General features: G+C 39.3%; 1 protein-coding gene across 1 annotated transcript in view; it reads right to left on the bottom strand.

Annotated features, from left to right (window-relative positions):
* Nucleotides 1–24,963, bottom strand: part of COBL (cordon-bleu WH2 repeat protein) — a 226,790-nt gene that overhangs the window by 12,620 nt on the left and 189,207 nt on the right. Inside the window, 1 exon segment of the mRNA XM_077808716.1 lies at nt 8,627–8,936. Coding sequence (XP_077664842.1) covers nt 8,627–8,936 — 310 coding nt within the window.

Genomic DNA, 24,963 nt, shown 5'->3' with positions numbered 1-24,963 from the left:
GCACTCAGTAGCTTGCAGAAACCAGCCTGACATTTGATGTAGCAGGATGATCCTATGATTAAAAACAACAGGCAGGGACTCAAGAGACCTAGCTTCAATTCCCTTTTCTGCCACAGACTTTCTTGTGTGGTCTTGGGCAAAACACTTTCTCTATGCCTCAATTGTTCATCTGTAAAATGGGACTAATGATCCTTCCCTAGCTCAGAGAAGTGACGTGAGGAGAAATGCTTGGAGGACACACAGGTAGTACTATGGGAATGGGAGCTACATAAGCAGACAGATATTGAATGAGTTTAGGCTGCCCTGAGAACATGGTTTTGAAAGAGCATCCTTGTGAATAAGGCTTTCTATTTAAACTAAGTCACAGTGGGGACCCCAGACAACCTCCATGTATTGTATTGCCGTTTGGACTGGCTTTTGTGATTAATGTAGCTAAATGCTTTTTAATAGTGGAAGTAGCTGTTTTCCAAATTAGCCAACAGTCCTCCAAAACCTTTGAAAGCATTTGTTTTCCTCTTCATCTTGTCAGAGGTGAAGGGGCTTTTTGATTTGCCATTTGAGAGAGAACGCGAAGGCTGAAAAACAGCACAGTTAGGCAACCACAATCCCAGAGGGCAGCCTACAGTCTGACACCTCCAATTCTGACCCCCTCCCCCTGCCAAAACATTAGAAAATGATCTCCTTTGCCCCTAAGCCTACTCCCGCCTTTCTGAGGTGCAAGTGAACTTCAGTGTGAAAACTTTTAATGTTCCAGCTTCATATGACCAAAACCTGCAAACAGTGCCAAATTGTATGCTGTTAATGTACTGGAAAGTACATTCCATTTGGGAGCGGTTAGATAACAAAGTCATCATTTGTCTTTAATGCAAGGTTTCTGAAAGTGACAGGCAAATAAAGAAAAGAAAAAACATTCGGTCTGTATTCTGCCATTGTCTTAATGCCACATATCCCTGCTTTTCGTGTTGTTAAAGGAGAATAAAAGGCAAGCAGCACTCCCTTTTTGGACACAGGAGAGTTTGGTTATCAGGTTTATTGGAGTGTATTATATTTATAGGAGGGTAAAAGTGTGCACAAAGGTTGAATGCATCTATTTCCCATCTCGAAGAGAAACTGGCTTGTCAAGACTAGGATATGTGGGCCCAGTTCTGTCCTCAGATATATAAGCATTACCACCAAATGATTGTAATGGGAACTGCATGAGTATATTTGAGAGAAAACTGGGTTGCTTCTTTGTAGCAAAAATAATTTACATTCCTGCTATAGGTCTCTTTCCTGTTCACTAGTCAAAAAACACTACACTGAAAATAAAAATGTTGCTGCTTAATATATATTACTGCTTTGCATTTCTAAAGGCCTTCCATCTAACATTATCAGAGTGCTTTATATACAAACATTAATGAATTAACCCACAGATACCACTTCTCTTGCACAGAAAAGAGTTGCAAAAGAGACAAGGCAGGGACAGGTTGGAGAGGGTGGGGCAGAAGGGGTTAGGCTTACAGGAAATGGGCAGAACAGTATGTCCCCACTAGACACATGGACCTCAAGAGCCTGGAATGGAAGCCAAGATTCCAGAGTCTCCCCTTTTCTTTGCTGTCAGCAAATATGTGTGAAAGTGAAACTCACTGGGAAAGCGTGTCTCTCATTACCTGCTAGTGCTTGTTCACATACAGGATGGCAACCCTCTAGTGCTATCATTTACTTTGTTAGCTCAAGTTGCAAAGGTCTGGGTGGCGGATCTTAAGGTTCCAACCCTCTAATGACCCATGTGGGGATCAATATGATGTCACAAGATGGAAATTCTCTTTTTTCATTTTGCTTTTTTAAAAACTAGGAAATTACACACACAAATCTATGTTAAAAAAGTTTATTAAGGTTGCTAAGTCACTCACTCAAATGTGAGGAAATGTCAGAATTAAAGTTGTCCAGACAACCTTAATTCAGCTCCCTTGTGCATATGCATTATGATAGTCTTTAATTACATGATTACATACTATCTTTTCTACAGCGCTCCACCTCATTTAGTGCACAGGATGGTCCAGTTCTAGATCTGGAGCAGGGTTTTGTAATTAAGGAGGCTGTTGCCTGTAGGACCCCTACCTCATTTGTTGGTGAAACTGGAAGATGTGTAGTGAATAAGGCAGGAGCCTGCAGGAAGAGAAATAGGGGGTCTCATGGTTAATGTGGCCTTGGAGAACTGAACTCTATTCTTGCCTGCATGACAGGGTTCCTGAGTGATGCTAAACAAGTCACTTAAATCAAACTTGTCATAGACAATCACTAATTGGTGTGTTCCTCATTTTCTGGGTGCCCAACTTGTGGCTCTGGGGCCTGATTTGCAGAAGTGCTGAATAGAGCAGGGGAAATAAATGATTTTTCAATCTGGGGGCTGAACCAAAATATCTAGAAAAAAATGGGCTTGATTCGAACCCATATCAATTTTTTGGATTTTTTTTGTCAGATTGAAAACTTGAAAAATATTGCTTTTGAATAGACCAAAAATATTTTGGTCAACTGAAACCAATTTTTTTTCACGTTTTTTGGTTCAATTTGGACATTTTTGGGTGGTTTTCACCTTTGTGTATGTGTGTCTTAAAGAATTGGTCAGATTTCAAAATAGAATGCCATTTCAAGATGAAAAAGCCAAAATGAAATGTTTCAAAACAGTCAAAGGAAAATGTTTGGACTTTTTTGATCTTTTCCCCATATTTTTTTGGCTGAAACTATTAGTCAAATTTGACCCTAATCTGCAAATGGTTTTGGAGCCCCCACAAAAGCATTTTTCAGCAAAAACGTTATTTGCTAAAAACATTTCACCCAGCTCTAGTGCTGAGCACTGAGAATTGCAACTTCAAGGTCAGCAGGAGCTATATTTGAACATATTATGGGCTATATACTGCTAAATACTCTGAAAAAATCAGTTCCTAGGAGTCTGAAACGGGAACCCAAAATTAGTGGACACTTTTGACCTTAATCTCTCTGTGTCTCAATTTCCCACGTATAAAATGGGAGTAATGCCAACCCCACATCTCAAAGGGGGGCTGTGAAACTAAATTAATTAGTATTCAGGAAGTACTTGGATACAAGAGTGATAAGCAACATAGATAAACTCATGAGGAAATTAATAATTCTGACTTCAGAGAGGGGTTTGAATAGTGTGCAGTAAATAAGGCATGGGGCCCCAAACTGAGCAAAGAGGATAAAACAAAAATATTGAATAGCTGCTCATTAAGTGAGCACTACCCATCCTGTGCACAGAATGAGGCCAGGGTCCTGCAGAAAAAATAATATGTGATCGTGTGATTAAAGACTATGTCATAATACATACGCACAAAGGGGCCAAATGAAGGTTGCATTGGCATAGCCTAACTTTTGACTGCTTAATTTTACAACCTGAATAATGTTTGTTTATATAGTTCCACACAGTAGGTGTGCATGATGCTTTGCAGGCATATAACACTGACCGATCCTTACCCCAAGGAGCTAGCATGCTGACACCAAATGATGGGAAAAGAGGGGGTATGGGAGGACAGGAGTTACAACTGTAAGAGATCATGAGATGTGTTTATTGCTATGTATGCAACATTTTAACTTCTTTGTGGTTTGCTTATTATTCATTTAATACTATATATTAAAATTTTGTGAGCAGGTACATGATGAGATGCTAATCAAAAGAAGTCAGTTGCAAAGAGGAATTTTAAGGAAGAGAGTTAGATTGAAAGGGTGTTCAGGGTCAATGCTTAATGATGCTTATAATAATTTTTTCTATTATGGTAGATCCTAAGGCCCCCAACTGAGATTGGAGTCCATTTGCTAAGGATTATGAAAACACTTTGGCGTAGACCAGGGATTGACAACCTTTGGCACATCAGGAAATCCGCTGGCGGGCTGGGCCGGGCCGGTTTGTTTACCTGCAGCGTCCGCAGGTTCGGCCGATAGCAGCTCCCACTGGCCTTGGTTTGGGAAGTGGCGGCCAGCATATCCCTCGGCCCACGCCGCTTCCCGCAGCCCCCATTGGCTTGGAACGACGAACCGCAGCCAGTGGGAGCTGCGATCGGTCAAACTTGCGGACGCTGCAGATAAACAAACCGTCCCAGCCTGCCAGCGGATTTCCCTGATGGGCCGCATGCCAAAGGTTGCTGATCCCTGGTGTAGATGTACCCTGCTAGCTCTGCTTGAGATGCCACCTAAAAAAAGCAGTGAGGCCAGGGTAGCACGGCGGCAGCTTGGGCTAGCCAATTGCGTATAACTGCCCGGACCCCCTATGGATATGTACTCGGTCGGCTAGCCCGAGCTGGCACTCATGCTACACCAGCTGCACTCCTATTTTAAGTATACTAGCTCAAGCAGAGCTAGCAAGGGTATGTCTCCGTGAGCTGGGAATCACACCTCCCAGCTTCAGTGTAGCTGTACCCATAGCAAGAAACAACTTCTGCCCCAAAAAGCTTACAATTAAAACAGACAAATGGCAAGAGGGAAACCAGAGGCACAGAAAGGTGAAGTGACTTGCCCAAAGTCACCCAGCAGGCTGATGGCAGAAGCCAGAATAGACGGGATTCCCAGTCCAGTCCACTAGACTACTTAACTCCAAAACAGACATGAAATTATATTTTTGAAAATTAGTGACCCGGCAAGCTGTTCAGTGTGCATGGGCAACGCCCCGTGAAGGCAACAGGACTCCAGCATGAGTACCTGGCAAAGCTGGGTGCAATTCTGTGTCCAAAACTTTTTCCTGCCAAAAATGCAGATTCGGCGACATCAAAACATTTCACAAATGTGTGTCGGTATCAGTGAGCTATTCCTTTTGAAAAAGGAACAAAGCTGATAAAAAAAAATAAAAAACATTTTGTTCAGACATTTTTGAAAATAAATGTTTTGATGTTTTGGTTCAAAACCACTTTTTGTTCAGAAACGTCCTTTAATTTTATTTAAAACACGTTAAAATGCTTGAAATCAAAACAAAATGTTTTGTTTGACCCTATATCTTTTTTCCCCCTTATTCACCAGAAACTTCAAAATACTTCATTTTTGGGTTGATCCAAAAATCTCTTCCCCCCCACCCCCCCGGCCAATTTTTTGGAATTGCCCATGAAACAAAAAATCCATTATTTGCACAGCTCAAGCACTTGGGTCACCTGCTGGAGCAGCTCGCAGGATTTGGGGTCTTACTTTGAAATCTCTCTGCCCTGCGTATTATGGATAGTAAGCACCCTATAAGGCCTTCTACTTGACAAAACTTTGTTGGAAATACAAATGCTATAGTCAATGTTATTTCTGAAAGTGTGAAGATAGTTGTACATGTCATTTCATATCTGAGCATAGATTTATGCTTGCAAACACATACAAGTCTACTGCATGCTAAGAGCCAGATTTTGCCTTTGAATGCACACATGGTTTTGACTGACTTGCATCAAATGGGCAGACTCGGATTGTAATTCTCTCCTGTGATTTCAAAGGCTGGCATGCATTTCAGTTGCACTTTCTCAGAGTTTAGTCACACATCCCTTACGATAATTAGTAATAAATAATCTTTTAATTTTTAAAGCCACCCATGCCTGAAGGCCCCTGGAAGCCTTAACAAAATGAATTAAAAAATATAATTTGCCAAAAGTAGGCAACATTGCAGAATACCTCCTGGAGCATGAGCTAAGCATTATGTGGGACTCATTAGCTTATGTAAACACTTTGGACCTGATTTTCATTTAGTCATAGGCTCTTTACAGCACGGGCAGTGCAGTAAGGCCTTAAAGTGAGTGAATGTAATTTACTCCCACAGCCAGACCAGTGTAAAGTGACTTCAGTGCAAATGAAACTCAGACCTTTTCTTTCTGTAATAGGTCTGTTTTCCTAGAAAATACTTATTTTGTAAGGTAAATAAAGCCTGGCGTTTAGTCAACTTTATAATGATTAGTAAAAATAATACAAATGTTTAGAATCTTCTGTAACAGCCTTTACAATCAGTTTTCAAATACTGAGCCAAACTAGTCCCTGGTGTAACTGCACTGGGCTCAATGGAGTTCAGAACCATAGATGACTCTATCCCATTCTTGTTAATTGGTGCACTTTCATATACCCCAAAACTAATTGGCTCCTGGTTTATTAAAGTGAATCAAGACAATGGCATTTTACATCACATATTACTTGTCCTTTAGAGCAATTACATGCTTTCCAGTTTATTTAATTTAATTTAATTTAATTTTATTTTAAAGTTGAGCTAGATCCTAATATCTGGAACTGGTAGAAATTAGCAAGACTCCATGAACTTCATGCATAGCTGTCTACAGGAGCTCCAATCGCTAAGGAACAGAAATATAAGAAAGTATAACTTACTATCAACTGTTCATACAAAATTCTACTTTAACTTCACTGGGAGTTCAGCTTCCAGATGGAGGAGACGGGATGGCATAGAAGGCCCATTTCTACAGTCCCTGCTCATCTAAGGAACTACATAAAATCCCAAAGTCTTCAGCTGACTTTACTACATGGACAGTGGATCTGCTATGACACAGGAGCTTTGAAAATAACATACTCCAAATTTTCCTGCAGTGCTCAAAACTGACACAAATCCAGATAATGAATCTAAGATTTTCATACAAACAGGTTTTTAAAAAATAAACAAATGGATTTATTTTCTTTCCTAAGAAGTGTTTTTTTGAAGACTTAAGAAATTGACCTCAAGGGCAGTAAAAATGGCATTGTTTTCAATACTAGTTTGTTTGCAGACAGGTTAGGAGCAGAGTTGGAATTCACACGCTGTAGGAGAGAACACAGCAGTTTCAAAGATTTTTCTGTCAGCATCTCTGGTACTGCAGCACCAGCTGCTGTTGCCGTAGTACTAAAACCAGTTACAGATTTTAGGGTCCCACAGGGCCCTAATGTTGATCTGAAGAGATTTCATACTCACAGAAGTGAATTAAAAAAAAAAAAAAAAGGTAATACATGCAAAAACCACCCAGAATCTGCTAATTCAACATGAAGACTGAGATTTTTACATGGACAGAAGTTAGCTAATTTAAAGTGATATTTCCCACATGATCCATAACTTAGATCTCTTGCTTTCATGTAACATTTCCTAAAATTTTCTATAATCATAACTTTATTGTCACCTTTGTGAGGATGAGAGGCAAAGCTGAATCCAAAACGAGAGATGATTTTGCCTCACCGTGAAGTGAAAATTAAGGCAGATGTTGACTTTTAAGCTGTGGTATGTGACATTTTATTGGCATGCAATAGGTCTTTCATTTTATTGGGAAGCATGAAACATGCCACCAAATGCTGCAAAATATTTTGCACTGATTAGGAATGCTATATTACTGGACTATGCTGTGGTGTATTTTGTGCTTCAAAGTCACAATTATGATATGAAATTTGGGGATGAGTAAGGAGTGTTTGTGGTAGTGAAGATTGTAGTTACTTTTGGGCAGTGTATACAACAGCCTGAACATGCATATTTTAACTAATCAGTTTGGGCCTTGCTGTTTCAGGTGAAGATTGCTTTTTCCTCTCATGGGGCCTGATACAAAGCCTATTGAAATCAATGGGAGTCTTTCCACTGACTTCAATGGGTTTTGGATCAAGTGGTTAGTGCTAATCATACTTATTATGCTAGTCTATGTCATCCTCCATAAAGAAATTATTAGGGGATATATAATGGATTGTACAGCAAGGACAAGACACATGGAAGACAGAGTCAAAAAGACATCCATAGGGTCTTGACCCTGTACCTGTTGACAATAATGGGAATAGGATCAGGCCCATCATCAAATTTAGGGATTAAATATTGACTGCAAGCCAATTTATCCCTTATTTCAAGTTTTCCCCCAGAAATGTGTGGAAGGAGATAATTAGGCCAATGCTGCATGCTCTTTTGAAGGTACAATAGATTAGATACTAAACAGAGGGAGCACTGGCTTTGTGTCAAACAAAAAGTAACAGGCTTTTTTCCCCCTCGAATCTTGCAGTATCACACAGAGCAGGTGCCCTTCTGTGTGTTGTCCGGGACCACCTTCCTTGCTGGTGGCATAGCTGCCCTTGATTTCTGGTTTGCATCTGCAGAGCACTAAGAACTGAGTTTTCCTTCAGTTCTGCCATTGACTCACTATGTGACTTTTGGCAAATAAATAGAAAAGTCAGTTTCCCTTGTGTTTGTAATCAGTTTCCAGGTTCTCATGTACTAGCTGAATGCTGCGATATTTGGGCTGAAGAAACTGCAGGAAAATATTGATTTGTCTAAAAAACACTGTTTCCTTGCTTGGCAGTGTTGTTGTGGATATGCTGATCTGCAATAAAATTACAGCCCTTCCCCTATACATTATCACTGCTGCAGAATTAACCAAACTATGACACAGAATTATTTTAGCCTTCATGGAGAAATCAGCTTTGAAGAGCAGCAGAATTTTGCAAGGAATTACAAATTAAAACAAAAAAGTTACTTCTGCCAGTTGTTACAAGCACGTGATCCTAGGGCGTTTTGGCACGAAACATTTTCATTAGGATGAACCCTTAGGTGTTTATTTGGCATTGGGTTATGAAATAGCAACAAAAAGTAGAAGCTGGCTTTGCTAAATGCTTTCCTAGAAGAAAGGCAAATGAGATTTTTTTAGATTGTTTTACAAGTGGGACTTACCTCTGGTGAGCATTTCCAGAATCGTTGCTATCACAGGAGGTATTCCTCACAGAGCACAACTCTGCTGCGCAAATTCCATCCCTTTCAGCCGAGTCTTCCTGACCATTCACTGGTTTGTCTTTCAATTTCATATTGTCATTTTGTGAATCCAAAGATATGACATCAGATGGAGAGCTCACAACACCTGAGTCTTCAGTGGTGTCTTCTGATGCAAAACAGCTGCTTACTGATGTTGTCTCCTCTAACTCTGATAGTCCCAAAACCGTAACATCCACAACATAAATATTATCATGTGTGAGCTGCAGGATCTCTGAATGAGATGTAGTAAAGATAGTTAGCTAAAAATCACTGCTCATGCTTAGATAACTGAAAGAACATAGGGCGAAATCCTGGATCCACTGAAGTTAATGGGAGTTTTGCCATTGACTTCAATGGGTCCTGGTTTTCACCCTTGATATAAATACTTGTTTGACTGGAAATGCCACCAGAAACAGCAGACATTTCATAAAGATGACCTGCAAAAGGAAAAAAAGTGGGGGCTTTGCCTATCTTTACTTCCTGAAAGGTGAGGTTCTCCTCTTGCATATCCCCCTGCACATTTCTTTCCTTACCATTTTTCCTTTATAAATGTCAGCAAACTCAAGTCTGTCTCTGTTTACTTTGAAAAACTTCTTGGAGGATTTTAGGAGTGGAAGCTTTCTGCTCCTTCAAACAAAGGGGCAGAGTTATGTTAATCTTTAACAAAGAGAATTATATAAGACCTAAGTATTATTAATTATTATTATTATTATTATTAAGAACAGAAAACCCCAACATTTCAATTTTATAAAGAAGCAACAACAGGGACCACACACAATATTTTTCCTTTTGCAAGTCAATCTTTAACCTTGTAAAAGATGGAAGTGATGAGACTTTTAACAGACACAGTATAATTGTTAACTCAGTACTTCAATTAACTTTCTATGCTTTCCCCCTTCTTTAAGCGAAATATACAATTTTTGATTCCCCCAAAGGTATATACGAATTTGGGCTCCATTCTGCAATTTATTCATGTACAGGGAACTCCCACTGATGTCAACAGTTTTGATGATGGATTGGAGGCAGATTCGAGTCCCAAACAGATTTCTTTCAACAAAAGGAATTAACATTATATTTACAGAGATTAGATAAAAATGTCTGCTATGACCTGATCCTACAAACATTTATGATTGTGGTGAACTTTAATTATGTGAATACTCCCACTGGTGCCAATGGGTCTACAATGATGGGTAAGATCAAGCACACGCTTAAGTGTTTGCAGGATCAGGGCCCAAGACTTAGAAATAATACATGAATCCACAAATCAGAGGAGGAATGCAGACAAACAACTATTTCATCTGTTTTGTTACATTTTGAGCTGTAGTATATTATTCCTGAGGATTTTAAAAAATCTTTTAAATCAACTGAGGACCACTCTCTGTGAGAAAACAAAAGAGAGATGTATCATAGAAATGGAGCTTTAAATAAAATAATTATTTTTAGAAGATGTATCTTAGCAATGAAGCTTCAAATAACATTTAAATCAAATCAAACCAAAATTCTCCTTGGCTGAGTTACACAATGCCATTAAATACTGAAATTGATTTCTGACAGCAGAAGCAATAAAATCCATAGGGTTACAAATCCTGATTAAAGCTATAAGTGCTGTCAAAACATATTTATGTCTGAGGCTACTGCAAAAACTCCACTGCAAGTTTGGAGGGGATATTACTCAGTTTTGTTGACCTTATTTTCTATGATGCTAGCTCTTGTTTTTTCACATTTAATCAAAGATTTTATCCTATTTAAAAATCCTATTAAAATATTCTTAAAAAATAAATGAGGCAGTAAATTGATTCTGTTATGGTCAAGGTATAGGAAAGTGTATAGAAGAGCAACAACACATGCACAGATCTGAGAATAACCATAGTATATAATCACCAACACTGAAAAAGGATAACATGACCAGAAAATACACAATATACAAACACCACCATACTGTTTGTGCTGCTTGTTTTTCAATTACATTGAAAAATACATGTATTAAAGCTATAGTAAGAGAAGAACAGATCACAGTGGAATATGTTATAGTGAAGTAAGAAAGCAATTTAAAGAATGAAGCAAACAGAGTGGCCTTTGGTTTAGAAGCAATGCACAATGCAATATATCTTGATACATGAAGTTCTGTATGTGACAATAAAATGGCTACATCTATTGTCACGAACATGCCATAAATAAGTCCGTCTGCTGCTGCCAGAGCTGTGCATGCTCAGATTGCTGTTCTAGCACAGCTGGCTGGAGTGATCCCATCCCACCCTGCAATGTGTGTCTGCCTGTGGAATTCTCCCCTTCCTCCTCTGTGTCTCCCAGCAGCCCCACCTTTCCCCCCTTTCCAGCAAATGTCTCCTGATGTGGAGAAATGGGTCTGAGCCCTCCACTTGTCAATATCATCCAGCAAGTTGCCCAGTTTCAGGAAATGTCTTGAGATCCCCAAAGTTCCCACCCCATACCATGCAAAACAAAATAAATAACTCTCACCCAAGCCCCTAGGCCCAAGTGAGAATTGAAACAAGTGTCTCAGCCTTTGACTCCTGCAGGCACACGATTCAATGTGAGGACTTCCCCATGGTCATTAAACTGCAGTTCTACTCTGAAAAGTGACAATGTAAAATGGCACCTTCCTATTCAACAAGGAAGGAGTAAGGATATGATTGAAATTGCTTCTAAAAGAAAAAACCCAGACATTTGTTCCTTTCTACCTCTTATCACACCACTCCCAACACAACAGCAAATATATGGCCACATCCTGACATCCTTACTCAGTGGAATCTGTCACTCAGGTCACAATTAAAGACTGAGTAAGGGCTTCAGGATTTGGTACACAGATAATAATTACTACAGATAAATTAACATTGCTGAAACACTGCTGTACTCTGGAAGGCTATCTATGCTAATAAATATACAACGGGGCCAAACTCCGCTCTCAGTGACATCCAGGCTTCTCCATGAACTTCATTTGGGTTGTACCAGTGTAACATAGTGTAGAGTTAGGCCTGCAGTTGATAAATAAGTGTTAACATTTCATACTGTGTGCCATGTCTTTTCTAACTGGAGTTACATGGTGCTCAGCAATACACAGCACGCTTTCTCACCTACCAGGTTATGGAGCCTGGAAAGCCCAATTGTGTCTTGTAACACAGATCTGCCCTGCCTAGCAATAAAATGCCCTGCCACTGCACAATTAGGTCAGTCACAAGTTACAAACTTTTTTTGTTTTTAAGAATGTTTCCTGTGATCATCTAGAGGCAAAAAGGAGAGTAGCTCATCACTCAGGAATGTGAGCTCTTGCTTAACACAAAAGGAACCTTGTCAGTCTAATCTCAGTACACTGTAAGTAATTAAGATAACACTAAACCCTGAGCTGAGAAGAATCCAATTGTATACACATAAATGCATGTATTTTGATATTCCATGTATATATACACATACACATTATACACACATACAATATATAAAATATATACAGTGTCTACATATGGTACAGACATCATTTTCAGTTCTATCCTGCCTGATTTACATTTTCAACAATTTCAAACTGATTATTAAATATAATATTTTATGAGTGACAGGGGAGATATCCTCTTCCTAGTTACATTGGTGTAAGCCTGGAGTATCTCCACTGCATTCAAATGAGGTCAGACTGAGGCACCAAGACTTTAAAACAAGCATATCCTAGGCGTATGAGCCTGCACTCACTGAAGCCAATCACAAAACTCTCTCAATGGATTCAGGTTAAGCTGCTTTATTTTCTAAATTACGTCTTCTGTTTTTATGACACTGCTGGTTTACTGCCATATCCAGCAATGATAGAAACAGCAAATCAAAATGCATTTTTAAAGAGGAAATAGTTGCTTTAACCCATCTAGTGAATAATCAGGGCTCTGTAATGGATTTACAAATGAAACGTTCCTTTAATTCTTCTCAGTACTTGCTCTCTGTGCTAACAGGGCAACCATTATTTTCAGATTTCTTTCAACTGCTTGTTTCACTGCCAAATTTTCTCTTTTCACAGGGTGAAATCGTTTTGCTGTACTGCAAATGGTTCATTATAGTATTTTTGTGAGCAATACAGTACTTATTTTAGTGACAGTGCTCAAAACTTTGAGTAAGATATTTACATTGCTGAAAAACAGTTGCTCTAATTATTAGCAATAGTCATAAAAAGTTGGACATGGGTCACACAAAAAAGCAATATTTGGAAAAATTTCAGTAGTATATTGTCAAGAAAGAAAATGTAAGGCAGGTAACATCAAAAATATTGTCTACAATTCACTTTTATAATATTACAAGAGATTATGAAAATGGGTAACAAAGATCACTGTAGCAATTTTCATACAAGATAGACATTTTCTAGAAAAATTATTTTGTTTTTAACAATGGACTAGAAACTTAATGTGAATATAAGTGGGAAACCAATAGCTCTCACTAAGCAGAATTAGCAAAAAAAAAAAATATAAGACAAGATGGACCAAATTCTCCCTTGAGTTATGCCAGTACAGGCCCATTTACTTTAGTCAGGTTTCCTAATGTAACTGAGGGGAGAATTCAGCTGATGGGTCTGTCTACACTTTGAGTGACAGATGTGATTCCCAGCTTGAGGAGACATACCCACAATAGCTCTGATGTGAACGGTAGAAGGGGCTAGCTGCTCTGAATATGTACCTATCTGAGATGCTAGGCACATACTGGGGGGTGAGCAAGCCCCTCACACCACTCTTGCTGCCAGAGCTGTGCTCTATTTTTAACATGCTAACTCAGTCAGAGATAGCATGGGTATGTCTTCTCATATGGGCATCAGCGGAGGGAACCCAGATCCAGCTCTGAGGCTTTACCTCTCCTTGTGGTTGCTCTGCAAGGACTGGGGTCCATGGGCCAGGAGCAGATACACATGGTTGCTCTTTGCAGTGCAGTCCCCCTTCCTACTCTAGAGCATCCTAGTGTAGCATAATGCTGGCCTACTCAGGATTAGTCTGCATGTTGGCACGATCAACTCCACACACTTTGAGAGCGGGAGCTCAGGGACACCAGCCAGAATCAGAGCCCATGGGAGTGCAGCTTCTGCAGCTGCCATTATGATCTGGAGGCCTCCACATGAAAGGCTTTAACTTCTCCAGAGTGTCATATACTTCTGTACCAGAAATGGACTAGTTACAGAGTTTGCTTACATGCACCAGATGTGTTCATCTTAAGATCCTTTGATGCTATGCCAGGTATGGCTGAGGTTCATTTAAATAAAGTATTTTACACATTGCAACGTAGTGGCTGAACAGTACAATACAGTTTAGCATTCCATTACATCTTTCCCTTTAAGTTCGACAATCCTACCATTTACAATATGTACACTATCACGCAGTCTTTGAAGTTTAATCCGTTAAGCATCTCTGAATTGTACTGGCTTTCTTATTACACAACCCCAACATGTAACAACTTGGTCATTTGGCTGTCCATTAGTTGCAACAGCTGGCTGTGGTCATCAGTTTGGAATCCTTGAGTCTTCTTGTTCTGCATCTACCATCTGAACTGTTTGTTCTGTTGATGTTGACGGTTTCTGTTGAACACTCAACCACACATGACCTGGGCACTGGATTCTTTTTCTTTTTGACAGCTGGAGTGGTTCATCCTTTTTCTCCACCCAATTTGACATGAACACAGTCACCAGATTCTAGATCTGTCAGTTCTCTCAGTGATGTCTGTTGTAAAAGTGTCCATAAGCTTTTTTAGTCTTTTTGTCCAATTTGGCTACTCTCTTCATGTCTAGCTGCTTTGGAGATAGATTCTGTTCCAAAGTTGGAACAGTAGTTCTGAATTGTCTTCCCATCAGCAGTTGTGCTGGACTATACGCAGTAGTCGCTACTGGTATTGATTTGTATCTTAGAAGGGCAAGGAATGGATCTTCCTGCTATAGGATTTTTTTGGCTGTCTGTATAGCTCTCTCCGCCTCTCTATTTGCTTATGGGTAATGTGGGGTGCTAGTAATATGATCAAAATCATATTTTCTTCCGAAGAACTTAAATTCTACTGCAGTGAATTGGGATCCATTGTCTACCACTGTCATTGTTCTGGAATACCAAAATGAGGAAAAGTGCACTTCAGTTTCTCAATAACACTGAAACATGTGATGTCTTTCAAGTACATTATTTTTATATATATGAGAAAATAGTCCATGATGATGAGGTAATGATGCCCAACGAATTTGCAGAAATCTGCAGCTAGTCTCTTCTAACATCTGTCTCATAGAGGCATTTTTATTAAAGGTTCTTTGTGTTGTGTTGGTCTGTTAGTTCTTCAATGTTCACATACAGATACTTATTCTTTATGTCCTTGCTGATGCCCAGCCACCACACTGACTGGTTGGGCCATTTACTGGTTGGGCCTTCTAGTTAATCCTTGATGTTCTTCATGAATGAGGTTTAAGATTTCTCCTCTGATTTTGTTTGGAATTGCAAGGTAATTGCCTTTAATCATGAGTCCATTTGACTTGCTTAATTGTCCACATACCACAAAGTAGTCTCTTGTCACTTTCTTAGTGTCCTTCAGATACTTGGGCCAGCCACCCCAATGTAATTTAGAACTCCTTGAAGTTGAGTGTCTATGAGGTTGCTTTTTGAAGGTGGTGTGGTGTCTTTTCTGACAATGCTCTGCATGCACCCAGGCCATCCATGAACACTTTTGTGTCATCTTAGAGTTCACAGGTAACTGAGTGTGATGTTGGGCTCTGTGTGAGTGTCTGCTACTATCAGATTTTCCCTAGGGACATATTTAACAATTGGGTTAAATGGCATTAACCATAGCAATAGACGTTGGCATCTCAGTGGTGCTTGATCAAGGACTTTTCCATTGGTGAGGGTTACAAACAGTTTATGGTCTGTTATCAGTGAAAACTAATCCTGTTCACACAGATATCTGTAACGGTTCTCACAGGCCCATACTCTTACTACACACACCTTTTCAATCTGTGCATATTGTTTTTTCTGCTACCGTGAGTGTGCAAGAACAAAATGCAATTGGCTTCCACTCAGAGCCATGTTGTTGCAACAAAACACCACCTACGCCATAGCTGCTTGCATCTGCACTGACCTTGTGGGTTTGTTCACATCACAGTACTTGAGAACTGGAGCTGTTGAGATAATTTATTTTACCTTTTTGAATGCAATTTCTCGATTTGGCCCTCATGGTCAAGAAATGTTGGAATTTAACAGTTCTTTCAGTGGTTTTGTCTTGTAGGTATTGACCAAGGTAATTTACCATTCTCAGTATATGTCTCTATTCTGGTACATTAGTTGGTGCATTCAATTCTCAAATTGCTTTTACGTTCTCAGGGTTACGTTCCCATCTTTATTTATTGTTTTCCCCAAAAACTCAATTTGGGGTAAGTGGAAAATGTGTTTTTCATTGTTTAGCTTTAGTCCAGATGGTCTGATTAGGCTTAGGACTTCATTGAGGGTCTTCTCGTTTTCTTCCATCTAAGATTGCCCATGAAAACTACAACTCCATTTGTGTTTGTTATTTGTGCTATCTTTCTTTGGAAAATTTCAGGTGCATTGATAATTCCAAAAAGTAATCTTTGAAAGCAAAGCCTCCCAAAGGATGTGATAAATTTAGTCTGGTTAGCAGTGTCTTTGGCTAAAGGAATTTGCCAGAATCCACTCAAGGCATCCAGCTTGGATAATACAGTAGTGCCTTTCACTCTGGGGAGGAAATATTTTTCTCTCTAAATTGCTTCATTAAGTCTTTTAAGATCCACAAAGATTCATATTTTTCAATTTTTCTTTATAACTGATTACACTAGGGCACACCATGCTGTTGGCTCAGAGATTTTCTCACTTATGCCAATCTGCTCCATTCTCTTTAACTCAGTTTCCATTTTATGAGGTAATGGCATAGGAATCCTGCAAGGTGTGTGCACCTGTAAGGTTCAGCATTGTCTCTTAAGATTATTTGTTCTGGCTTGCCTTTCAAAAGTCCAATATTACCAAATATTCCCTATCGAGTTCTTCTACCTTTCTCACTAGGCCCATCATGGCTGCCTCACTGAGGCTGAGAAGGCTGTTGGTCTGTGGCCATTTGATCACATACACTCTGAATGCATAGCTTTTGTCTTTGTAAGCTGTTTGTGTGGTGAACTGGCCCATGCAGTTCAGAATACCTCCAGGGTTAGTCAGAGCTATGTCAGGTGACTTCAGCTCTGTGAGGGACTGAAGGTGATTGTAAGTCCCTTCTGAGATGACTGTGACATCAGCTCCGGAGTCATTTTTAAAGTCAATAGTCTTGCCATGAATATTCAGTTTCACTCTCCAGCCAGGCTCGATGTCATCACAAGAGACAGATCCCAGAAACTATGGCTCTTGAATGTCTATAATATGAGTAAACTCCCTAACTGCTTTGGTGCAGCAAACAGATGAAAATTGTCCATATTTCATGCATTTATTATACTCTATGCCTCTGGTTGGACATGTATTATCTCCTGGGATATGACTTTTTCCACACGTTGTGCATGTAGGCTGGAATTTATCCCTGTTAGCTTTTAAGTTATTTCTGCTTGCCTCGGGGATTTTATGATAATGACTTTTAACATTCAAGTGTCTCTTTACAGTTTCTAAGCTACTTTCAGGTTTTTCAAGTTTGTCAAGTTACTCTAGGTTTTGCTGTCTCATCAGCTCAGACTGCCTTGCTCTCTATATAGCTGTGGCTAGGATTAATCTCTCTTCAGTTACAGCTTCTGAGAAAGGTTTTTATCTGTTAATCCAATATCCAGCCTCAGCCTTATATTTTCATATTTTGCATTCCCAAAATCATAGTTTTCAGCCAATATATGCAGAACTCTTATAAAACATTCAGCATTTTCTCCTGGTTCTTGAATTCTCGGGTGGAAACATACTCTTTCATAAACCATAATTCTCTGAGGTATACAGTATGTATCAAACATAGCCAGAATCCTTTCATAGTCATCTTTGTGACTGTCTTCAGTACAGTCAAAGGATTTAAAGATATTGCTCTTCTTGTTTTTCCAGAGCATACATTAAAGAAGATACCTGTATAATCTCAGTTTTCTTTGTGGAGTTCGTTTGCAATTTGAAATCTTGCAAAATACTACTTCCAGTCTGTCCATTGTGAAGATTTGTCAAAGGTGAAGTTCTCTGGGGCATTCAAGAGTGGCATGTTGATGAGACCCTCGAACCTTTGTTGCTTTGTTCCTTCCGTCTGCAACCTTTATTGGTGTTTTCCTTATGTTTCTGTCATTAGTTTACTCCTGACATCATGTCATGTACTTCTGTGCCAGACATGGACTGGCTACAAAGCTTACTTATCATACCAAATGTGTTCATCATAAAATCCTTTAATGCTCAGCCTGGTATGACTGAGGTTAGTTTAAATAACGTAGTTTTCACATTGTGCCACCTAGTGGCTGAACAGGATAATACAGTTTAGCCTTCCATTACAGCTCTGTCCCAGGAAACAAGTGGGTTTATAGTGCTGAGCCTCAGTTGGTTTTGTGGGATAAGGAATGGGGTCTATCTTTGCCCCAGATGTAGCACGTGCAGGGAACGTCCACAGGGCTTAATCCTGGGGTGCATGTATAAAGTGAATACTGCAGCGACAGTTTTACAGTGTAATGAAATCAGTTACACCATTCTGATTCAATGGTGGTGTGTGTCAGATAGCCACAAATGCAGATACATAGGTAATGGGAGAAAGACCCTCCAACCATAACGCAATTCCCATCCCTCTCTTCATTCCCTTGTGTCTACACCAGCCCAGAGATATAGTAGTCCCTGAACAGATCTTGTCACTGCTATTCAGGGAATCTGGAGAGCAGCATGAGATGAAGAAAGTCAGCTGGCTTTGTGGAAAATAGACACAAGCAGTTCCTAACTAACGTGCAGAATAAATTGGCAGAGAAAAATGGCACTTAGGGAAAAAAATTCTCACTTCCATGCCACAAGCTACTGTGAAATTCCTCCAAATCCATGGTAGTGCAAGACTCAGCATTCACCTGCAAAATGATCCTTTCCCACTCCAAACATTACTGGCTGAATATTGGAGGAGCTCACCTTAATAAACAATAATCTGCTTCAGATGCTTTAGCCACTTTTCCCCCTTTCCTACATCTCCTGTCTGCACAAATCCTCAATGGCTTTTGGACACTACACACGTACATTTCCTATGCAAATAGGTTCTATGAGGACAATCTTTCCATATTGCACAAAAGCAAACCTACCACAAATCCACCATCTCTGTGCCAGGAAAACATGAAAAAGGGACAAGTCTTACCTGGGACATCAGCAGAAAGGCAGACATGGAGTATTAAATCATTGGATGCTCTCCTTGTACACATGCTTTGTGCTTGTGATTACAGTAGTCTCAAGGTTGCTTTAATTTGTTCCAGCTGCTTGGAGCAACTGTCCTCAAACAGGAGAATCAGCGCAGTGTAGATTTATTTAATGAACCATACCCATTTTGCAGGTTACACCTCCACTCTCACAGCATATCTTACATAAATTACACTATAATGGAGAATCAAGTGTTGGAGAATCAAGTTTCTGGCTGTTCTCACTTTCAGGTGATATTGTAAATAAGAAGTGGGCAGCATCATCTCCCCTAAATGTAAACAAACTTGTTTGTCTTAGCGACTGGCTGAACAAGAAGTAGGACTGAGTGGACTTGTAGGCTCTGAAGTTTTACATTGTTTTGTTTTTGAGTGCACTTATGTAACAAAAAAAAAATTTGTAAGTTGTTCTTACACAATAAAGAAACTGCACTACAGTTCTTGTTTGAGGTGAATTGAAAAATACTGTTTCTTTTGTTTGTCATTTGTACAGTGCAAATATTTGTAATAAAAATAATATAAAGTGAGCACTGTACACTTTGTATTCTGTGGTGTAATTTAAATCAATATATTTGAAAATGTAGAAAAACATCCAAAATATTTAATAAACTACAGTTGGTATTCTATTGTTTAACAGTGCGATTAAAACTGCGATGAATCGCGATTAATATTTTTTGAGTTAATTGCATGAGTTAACTGCGATTAATCGACAGTCCTATGGAAATTATTATTATATGGCTAAATTTCCACTATAAAATGGTACTCTAAAATTTATTTACCAGGTCTTTGAGGAGTCTTAGAGGAAACAATATAGCTGTTATTCCTTCCCATTTCTGATACTTATTTTCACCACAAGCTATCAATCAGAAAAAAGGCAGATTTAACAGGGAATGGAGAATTAATCTACATGAGCAAAATCACCCTTTCCCTTGCTTTGATCCTCTCTCACCTCAACTACTGTAGCCTCTTTCTCTCTGATCTCCCACCTTTCCAGAGTTCAGCTGATCTAAAATGTCATTTCTTCTCTGTCACTCACTACCCATACCTGTGACTCTGAGTCCCTTTGCTGGTTCCTTGGCTTTTATTGCATCGAGATGAAGTTCCTTGACTTCACCCTCAGTGCAGAGTAGCTCTGACTTGAGGGCTCTCTCTGTACTCAGAAACCCCACTCCATCTCTCCTGCTCTGTGGACAGTAATAGGTAGGGGATGCCCTGGGACTGAGAAGTACATGGAGTAGCTACTCACACTGGGTACCCTGCCTGCCTTACCTGGCCCTATGTAGGATGGGGTTTAAGCTATAATGTTCAACAGATTATGAAAAGGAAGGAGACAACACAGATCAGGATAACATGGGAATACAGTGAAGAATATTTAACAGATTTCTTCAGACTTCCACTTCATATATTATTCCATGTAGTTCTAGTAATATGCAGTGATTGATGAAAGGGATTCCAGCAAGTCTCAGTGAGACAGAAGATCTAAAAACAGAAACTTCCCTATATAATAAGGGTTGGTTGAGAAATATGCTGCTAGCCACATTTTGCTGGCAACTGTTAGTCTTAAATGGTAGTTTTTGGCAAACTGCATCCTTTACAGAGGTGGTCTGCTGCAATCCAAGCATGCTTCAAGATCTGAACAAATGACTGTGAAGGTGATTTTCAGTAGCCACCTTGGAGAACAAAGACTTAAGCATGGATAAAATTGCATGAAAAACACATGCAGTATCATGGTTAAAAGTAAAAACGATTAATGCATCTCTGTTACAAACCGACATTTTATTAGGTGATTTTAAAAACCACAGAAAAGAGCCCATTTTCTAAACCTTTTTCTTTTAAACTTCACCATGAGATCCCCTGTGCATTCTGGTTTATTCAATTCATCTTTTTCTTACTGATGTTTTCCATTGCTAAGAATTCCCTAAAATCCCTATGACAGATTCATATTTCTAGGACAATCCAGAGTAAGAACATAAAACACATTCATGCTGTACTTATGCCTTCCTTCCGAATGGACTAGCTGCCAGCAAAGTCAGCAAGAGGAGACAAATGTTTTGTAAGTTAGGGGCAAATTCTCTTCTCATGGGCCTGATTCTCCTCACTATTACAATGGTGTAACTCCATTCACTTAAAAACAGAGTTATTACTGATTTGCACTGATCTAACTGTAAGAAACAGACTCACTTATGCTTAACTCCTATTGAAGTCAGTGGGAATTGCACTCAACTGTCTGAGGACAGGTTTTGGACATCAGTTTTGTATTTATGTGGTCAAATCCTGTTCGCCTTATCCCCATAAATAGTATTCTTGCAGCAAATGGGACTGCTGCCTGAATAAGGCAAATAGTATTTAGCCTCCAGTCAGCAATGTGAATCATTTTATGGGTAATTATAATTACAGGGAGTCCAGAAGTTGCCATCAGCCCATGATAAGCCATCACTAATATTTTTATTATGCTATTGGCTGAAAGTAAAAATCAGACTGGGGCTGTGCCTAACGGGAAGGAATTTTATCACTCTGTCCAGTTTTGTGCGTAAAACTTTCTATTTATCCGTTCTCATACAGACACAGGCCATTATAAATTGTGACATCATTCTCTAGCTCCACAGTCAGCTCATCCATTGTTTCCCCTTACCTCTTTATTTCTATACACATATAGAATACCATCGATAATCACCCAAAGTAACAGTTAGAACATCCAGAAAACTAAACGTTTCACACAGAACCTCTGTGTCTAATTAGGTAGGTGACCCAAAATAACTTCACTTTATTGGCCAGAAACATACACCTCAGCTAAAACCACCAATAACAAATATGCTCATAGAAGATTTTCAACAGCTAACTTCCAAATATAGATCTATTTTATGCATCCTTTCAGACATTTCCATGTCTAAAGACTTCGAGCTCTACTCTGGTCTCTTTTGATTTATGTGAATTGACCTTCTTTTCCTCTTGGACCTTCTGGGTGATAGAACAGGCCTGTTTGTTTTCCTGTTCAAAGAACAATGCACCACAGACTTTCAGGTATAGTTTGGCTAGTGGTTTATTTTCAGCTATTATATTTATAAGGATATTTTAAATATGGGGAAGGCAATTCTTTTTATTGAGCGTGTGTGTGATCCTTGTAGACCTTCATGCATAGTATACATTCTAAGGGTCTGATCCTGCAGTACTCATATACTTAGACAGTTGGCTCTTTGGGGCAGGGTCTGTCTTTGTGTGGTGTTTGTACAGCACCTAGCACAGTGGAGTCTGGTCCATGACTGGGGCTCCTAGGTTCTACTGTAATTCAAATAACAAACAACAATGTGCTACACAGTGGGGCACCCAATTTAGCATTCATGAATGCTTTGCTGGATCAAGGCCATATCTGGAGTTTGAGGTTTTTGTATACGTTTCCCCATAAAAGACAGGATGGCTCAAGGAAATGGTTTAGTGCCATGAAGCCTTGCAACTGAGCTAGTGGTCTTAGACCAGGTTAGGGATGGCTGAGAAAAATCATTTCCCCCACCTCACAGAGAATTTCAAAAAGATTTTGGTGAAAAATGTTTGACAAAGGGGAGCAAGGACAGAGGAACCAAAAAGGGAGAGAAAGGGGGAAATACCAAATCCCCAACCCATTTGGTTGCGTTTTTTTTTTTAAACAAAAAGATTTAATTTTCAGTGTTTTTCCCCCATCCCCTTCTCTCCCACCACCCCCATTTTTCCTTTCCTCTTCTCCTTTCAAATGCCATTTTTTGGTTCTGTTTTTCTTACAAACCCCTTTTTTCCCCAGACAAAAAGCTATTTTCTTTCCATTTGGTTGGAAAATTCTCCATGAGCTCTAGGGAGAACACATAGATCCACTGATCCTGATAAAATGCACCCTCATGACTGGAAATCTTGCTTACAGTTTCAGCAAAGAGGCCATGCACTGAATAAGAGTGACCTCTTCAGAAGAAGATTTAGTTATGCTGGGGGATGGTGATTAGTTACCGGTGTCTGTGCTGTACTTAGTGAGAGGCAGGGCTTTAGTCGCCAGTACAATCAATACGGTAACTTTTTTACAGGTACTAAATTCACTCAGAATGAAAACACATCATAGGCATGTGTACTGTATGTATGCTATTGACATCGTATTGTCAAAGATGTGTATTACAAACCGATTTTTATTTCATGCACAATGAAAGTGAAGAGAAGTTACTTTATTTCTTTTTCTGGAGAGTATTTTGAGAGTGTGGGAAAGTGAATGTGATTGGTGATTTCATTTGAGGAATATCTGAATCACATTTTTTAGTTTGGTGTACATAGCACAGGAAAGTTGCCAGGTACAGAAGAAGCTGGGCATGTCCACAAGGGAGTGGAGCAAACAAGCAAATTACAGTGTATGCATTTCGTTTAACCAAATGTTTTCATCTGGAAAACTTGGGTACTTAAATGAAAGCTACCCCCAAGCTTCTTTTACGCATATGGCCAATGCTTAATCAGCAGATTGCTCTAGTCCTTCACAGACTCATCTTGAATAGTTTTCAATGGATTAAGTTTTTCTCCGAAAACACACTTGCAGCTTTTCTCTTTTGAGAGGGAAGTAGGACAGGTTTTACCAGTATCCTGTTAAAAGGAAATTGTATGGCTCCAGATGGTTGATTTAACATAGCTGTAGGACTGTTAGTGAACCAAAACCAAAGGGGTTTAAACATAAGTCTAACATACCTCACTCAAAATAGTCAACATGTTCTTGCATTTCGTCCCAAAGCTACCAGTTCCTACCTTCAATAAGGCCTTGAAGTGACACAGGCTGGTCTTTTCAGAGGCTTCAATAAACCATGTTGGTGCAGAGAGCATCTCTGTACCTTGGGCAATTCTACTAGCTTTTATATTCAGTAAAACTCCCAGAATTCTCTCTCTCTCTCTCTCTCAAAGGGGCCATACTCTTTATTTCATCGAGCATACACAAACTAAACTCAAATAAAGAAAATATTGGTTTTGGATTTAAAATTATGTCATTAGATGACTACCTGTTACATTCGCTACACTCATGTCCTGATTGTGACACACATATCTCATAAGTAGAGTTGGTTGAATATGTTTTCCCCTCAACAAAAAATTTTTTTGGTTAAAAACGTCTTTATAAGAAAAAAATATTTTTTTGCCAAATTTTTCCATTTTTCTATAATCCCAAAATGATTTTTTCCCCCTCTCCCCCTTTTTATCCTTTTTTTGGTGGCAAAATAGAAAAAGGGGGGAAAGGAATAAAAGGAAGGAAAGAAGGAAAAAAATCTTAAAACCTAAACACTTTCAAAACCAAACTTTTTCAATCAAATATTTCAAATAAAAATGATTGGTTTTAGAAAGCCGTGGAATTTTTTTTTCCAAAATTTTCAATTTCTTAGTTTTCTCACAAACCATTTTTCTACCAATTCTATTCATAATGAGCTATTCTGGCAACCATGAAAGGGAAAATGACTGTGCCAGCCATAGCCGTCCTGCTCCTCATGACCATCTCTTTGTGTTGTGTCCATCCACCCCTCATCTGAGGTCTTGCCTTCCACTATGTCCCACCTTTAGCTTATGGTACAATAGGTTGGGAAGTATGTCCTTAATACAAGCCAAGAACCAGTTACTGCATTCCCAAAAGGAGCTGACACAACAGTCTCTGCCTCTGCCCTCAGTCCTTTGCTCCCCAATACTCTAAACCCAGAAGTGAATGTACATAGGCAAAATTCTCTAGTTTTTAGAAAAAAAAATAAGAGAATGCAGAAAGAGAGCATTTTAGCTGGTATTTCCAGATAGATAAGCTGAAGTGGGAAAAGCTAAGAAGTGAGCATCTGAGGAGGGGCTAGCGCTAGGCTATGGGCATTATGAGATACATGAGGCAGAGAATCAGAAAACTCCTAACCACTCACTACTGGGAGCCTTCACTGCCAAGATCCCTTTTAAATCATGACGGGCCTGA

The sequence above is a fragment of the Eretmochelys imbricata genome, chromosome 2 (assembly GCF_965152235.1).
Source record: "Eretmochelys imbricata isolate rEreImb1 chromosome 2, rEreImb1.hap1, whole genome shotgun sequence".
NCBI lineage: Eukaryota > Metazoa > Chordata > Testudines > Cheloniidae > Eretmochelys > Eretmochelys imbricata.
Note: the sequence above shows the minus strand (reverse complement) of the source record. Positions and strands in the feature narration are given on the sequence as shown.